This window comes from Triticum aestivum, chromosome 2B, assembly GCF_018294505.1.
Source record: "Triticum aestivum cultivar Chinese Spring chromosome 2B, IWGSC CS RefSeq v2.1, whole genome shotgun sequence".
Classification (NCBI taxonomy): Eukaryota; Viridiplantae; Streptophyta; class Magnoliopsida; order Poales; family Poaceae; genus Triticum; species Triticum aestivum.
In genome coordinates, this window is record NC_057798.1 from 504,754,339 (window position 1) to 504,759,213 (window position 4,875).

At 46.6% G+C, this 4,875-nt stretch overlaps 1 protein-coding gene across 1 annotated transcript; it reads right to left on the reverse strand.

The window, feature by feature from the left end:
• Window positions 1–1,156: 1,156 nt before the first annotated feature.
• On the reverse strand, window positions 1,157–4,455 carry LOC123045716 (pentatricopeptide repeat-containing protein At3g63370, chloroplastic). The gene has a single exon (XM_044468891.1). The coding sequence runs from the start codon at window positions 4,414–4,416 to the stop codon at window positions 1,546–1,548; it is 2,871 nt and encodes a 956-aa protein (XP_044324826.1). The 5' UTR covers window positions 4,417–4,455; the 3' UTR covers window positions 1,157–1,545.
• Window positions 4,456–4,875: the final 420 nt, after the last annotated feature.

The window sequence follows — 4,875 nt, forward strand, 5'->3', positions numbered from 1 at the left end:
CTTCGGCACGGTCTGTGGCTCTCTCTGTCGCGGCGTGGCTAGGCAATGAGATGGCCTTCGATGGTAGCTGCGACTTCCTAGCTCTTCAAGGTGTCAGTGATCGCAGGGCAGCAGGTGACTTCTTCTCTACGTCTTCTCGGCACCGAGTCTCCTTTCAACTGATCCAACAAAGCTAGCTCCCGCTCTTCTCGGTTCGCCTAGTGTTGATGGTTGCTAAGTTTCTTGGTGTCAGTTGCTTGTTGTAGCTTGTTTCCTGGTTCTTTCTTGTTGTTCCTTATTTCCTCTTGTGTGTGCTGGGTGCTACACTTGTGTAACCATTGTGTTTGTATCTCAGTCCTAATTATGATAATGAGAATGGTTCAGGCCGGCGTAAGCCCGCCGTAGCTCCGGCCAAAAAACATGTCTTCGCATAGTGAATGTAAGTGATACAGACATTGAATATATTTTTTTGTGTTTGTATCTTCTTGATGCTTCACTTTAAACCAATTAAATTCACCTTTTGTCAAAAAAAATAATGAATATAAGTGCATGTACCATATTTCTAAAAGAACAGGATGAACAAGTGAGACCACTCAGATTGCTTTTGTGTTAACACGAGGAACTCACACAACTTGCCGTGCAGGGCTCATGTCTCATGAGAGGGCTAGATACCTGGATGCTGGCGCCGGGAAGCGAGCATACCCACCCCGCTCGGTTTCAGTTGTACTCCCTCCGTCCGGAAATACTTGTCATCAAAATAGATAAAAAGGGATGTATCTAGAAGTACATCCCCTTTTATCCATTTTGATGACAAATATTTTCGGACGGATACATCCCCTTTTATCTATTTTGATGACAAATATTTCCGGATGGAGGGAGTACAACTGAGCCTAGGCATGCTTGGTATTGATGTGCATAGTAAATGAAGGAATTCATACTGGACAATAATAGACATGCATATTAACGATCGCTCTTGGTCTGAAAAGACTGTAAATTTGCATGTCACAATCTCTGAATCTGAATGGATACCGTAAATCTAGAAATGGTTTTCTTGCGGTGCTGATACACGCGTACGGAAAATAAATGTGATCAACATGTTTACTTGGCTTCGCTCTGTGTATTTTTGTAGCACTGATTTGTTGTTTTCAAGTGATTGACGTACTACATGAATTAGCTATACACAAATTAGTGACAGTACGTCATCACTAGATAAATAATCATCATTTCCTGGACTCCCAGGTGAACTGTAGTCAAGAATACCATCGCCTACCAGAAATTGGTCAGTCTTCGGATGCTGACAACTCACTTACTCAATCCAGAGAAAAGGGAGAAAATCATTACAAGCTATGTTAATACTGTTGCCTCTCCATCGTTGTTTGACTATACAAACAATGATAAGATGTCATGGTTGTATATTTCGTAATTTAAGTAGTGTTTTCATTCACTATCAGCCAACCTCTGAACCCTACCTAGCCCTTCTCCTTGATACACTGGTCTTAGAAATCTCATGTGTTTATGAACAAGAGCAAACAATCCATCTACTAAGTTTCATGAAGGGAGAACCATTCACCAGAAGTCGCCACAGGAACAAGATCCAGCTCTGAAATGGTGGAATCTGTTGGCGTCACGGACCACGATTTCCCTCTCGAACAGCTTCGACGCTAGCTTGGTGAACTCATGGCAGTCGCCACAAACTCTGAGGTTCTTGGTTATCCTTAGAGGCGTACCTGGGTGTGTGCTGATCAAACCGAATGCGATCGCGAGCCTCTCGCTGTGCCTGTGCAGAACATCCACCTTCTCTTCTTCACTAACGTCATGCAGAACAAACCTTGTATCCTCAATGTACCCACCTTCTTTTCTCAGTTTTTCTGTTATTTCGGCGAGTTTGAGGTGGATTCTCTCTGCGTCTCTGTGCGTATGATCCCTTGCGGTGAAGGTGTGGACGTTGTTTCCAATCTCAATCCAGCTGCAGGCCGGGTCTTTCCTCAACCCACGTTCTGAAATCTTGGCTTTGACCTCCTTGGCATTGCTCCACTTGCCCATCTCAGCGAAAATGTTTGATACAAGGACATAATTACCTGGGTTATCTGGTTCCAACTCAAGAAGCTTATCGGCTGCAACCATAGCGAGCTCGTGGGTCTTGTGTATACGGCATGCCCCAAGGAGTGCGCACCACACCACCGATTTTGGTTCCAAAGGCATAGACTTGATGAACTCGTACGCATCCTCGGTCTTGCCTGAGCGGCCAAGAAGATCAACCACACAAGCATAGTGTTCCTGCCATGGTTCTAACCTGTACATGGTCTCCATCATATCTAGATAACATTTTCCCTCATCGACAAGCTTTGAATGACTACAGGCATATAGAAGAGCGAGAAATGAAACATGATCAGGAGCAACACCAGTTTCTACCATTCTCTTGAAAAGATCTATAGCTTGCTTGCCATAACCATGCATCCCAGCTGCATTAATCATCGCTGTCCAGAGAACTACGTCTTTACATTTCGCTCCATTAAATACTTTGAGAGCATTGCTCATGCTTCCGCAACCAGAATACATGTCTACCAGGGAACTAACCGTGGCACCTTCCATAAGAAAATTCCTTCTGATGAGAAAGCCATGAACTTCCTTCCCTTTTGCCAAGGATGACAAATCAGCTACAGCCCCGAGAATACTTACTAGTGCTACAGAATCAGGTTGAATATCTGTATTTTGCATCTCTGCAAACAAGGCAACAGCTTCATTTAACAGCCCGCTGTTTGCGTAACAGTTTATCATACTAGTCCATGTGACAATGTCTTTTTCCTCTACTGTTTCAAACATTCTAAGTGAATGGTAAACCTCTCCACACTGCCCATATATATCTAGGATTCTGTTCTTCAGTACCAAATCAAGCAAACCATTTCTAATAGCATACGAATGCAGTTGCTTTGCCAGCAAACTTGTTTTCAAACCACTGCATGCTTCTATAATACTTCCGATCATCATGGGATCTACCTTAATGCCCTCTTTCCGCGCTTCTCTAAACTTTTCCAGTGCCTCAAAATGCTGGGAACTCCGAGCATAACAAGTAATAATTGTAGTCCATGATATGTGGTCTTTAATCCTCATCCTTTCAAATACATGGGTAGAGTACTCTGTGTACTGACACTTCATGTACATGTCCATCAATGTATTTCCAACCTGCGTATCTGTATCCAGCAACTTCTTTATAGCATATGCATGAACCTCTCTGCCATTGATTAACCAGCCTAAGTGGCCCACTGCAGAACACAAGCTCACAATACAAGCATTGTCAGGCTGAAAACCACCTTGAAACATTTCAGCAATAAATTTGATGGCCTCGGCATACAAACTGTTTTGGACATAACAGGACAGCATCGAGTTCCATGAAATGTAGTCTTTCTCATTAATCTCACGGAATACTCTAAGAGCGCTGTACACATGGCCACATTTTGTGTACATAACAAGCAAAGCATTGTGCTGGATATTAACCTCACTGCCACACTTCAAAATTGCAGCATGTACCTCCCTGCCAAGATTCAGCTGGGCTAACTCTGTACAGATCTGTAGCACCCCAACGGTTGTGTAAGAATTCATACTTAAACTAGCCCTCTGCATCCCTCGAAACAAGTCCAAAGCTTTCAAGAACATCCCGTTCTGCAGACAACCTGATATCACCGAATTCCACGACGCGGCATCCCTCCCGCCTTGCAGACGCTCAAACACCTGCAACGCAGAATCTAGAATGCCACACTTGGCATACATCGCAATGAGCGCATTGGCCACAAGGGTGCTGCTATCAAGCCTGTGCTTAACCGCCAGCCCGTGCACCTCCCGCCCGCAACGACCATGCCCCTCCATCCCACACGCCTTGAGCACCGAAGCGAGCGTGCACCCATCAGGCGCCACCCCCGTTGCCGCAGACCACCGCATCCCCCTGTACACACCCAAGGCTTCACTAGCGCTCCCCGACGACAGGTACGCCCCGATAAGGGCGTTCCAGGAGAAGACTGTCCGGGCAGACATTCCGTCGAACAGGCGGCGTGCGTCCTCGACGCGCCCGCACTTGCCATACATGAAGAGCAGCTTGGTCGCGAGGAACCCGTCGTCGCCATCCAAAGAACCGGTGGCCACGGCATGCGCATGGACCTGGGCGCCCTGCGCGGCCGCCTTCTTGGCCGCGACGAGGTCAAGGACCAAGCCGTAGTGGTACTGGGAAGGGGGGCGGCCCGGCGCTCCGGCGGTGAGCAGTCGAAGGGCTTGCCGCAGGTTGCCTTCCTTGCATAGCTGCTTCAAGGAGGTGTGGTCTGGAGACGAGGTGGCGGGTAGAGTGGGTGAGAACTTTTTGTAGGGGATTTGGCTTGGTGGGAGGGAGAGCACGGTGGTGGCCATGGCAGCCGTGGGCTTGGAGGCTCTTCCGAGCCGAACGCTCATGTCAGTGTCATCACGAAAGAGTGGTGTGGATTACAATTTCGATTAAATCTTCAAAAGGGGGGATAAAAGTGCGGGTGCTAGAATTTTCTAGATGCTTTTGTACTAAATTTTTCATAGCAAAAATGTGCTTTTAGATGTAGACGATGAAGTAAAAAGCACAGAACCATCGTATTTGTGGCGTAATTAGCAGAAACCATCACTTTAGAAATCGGTGCACTTCTCACCGCATCGAAAAATTTACACCGGCAAAGATACGCTGTCAGTAAACGTTAAGCGCTTTGCTGAGGGCACTAACTGTTCGGACCCACCCGTCGGGTTGTGTTGGAAAAAAACAGCCACATGGGCATATTGACTAGATCTTCTTCACCCTCCTCCTTTCTTTATAGCCTTTTATCTAATATATGTTATGTGCAGTCTCGGCGTGAACGTGTGCATGGCGCCGCACCACCGGCCCTGCTG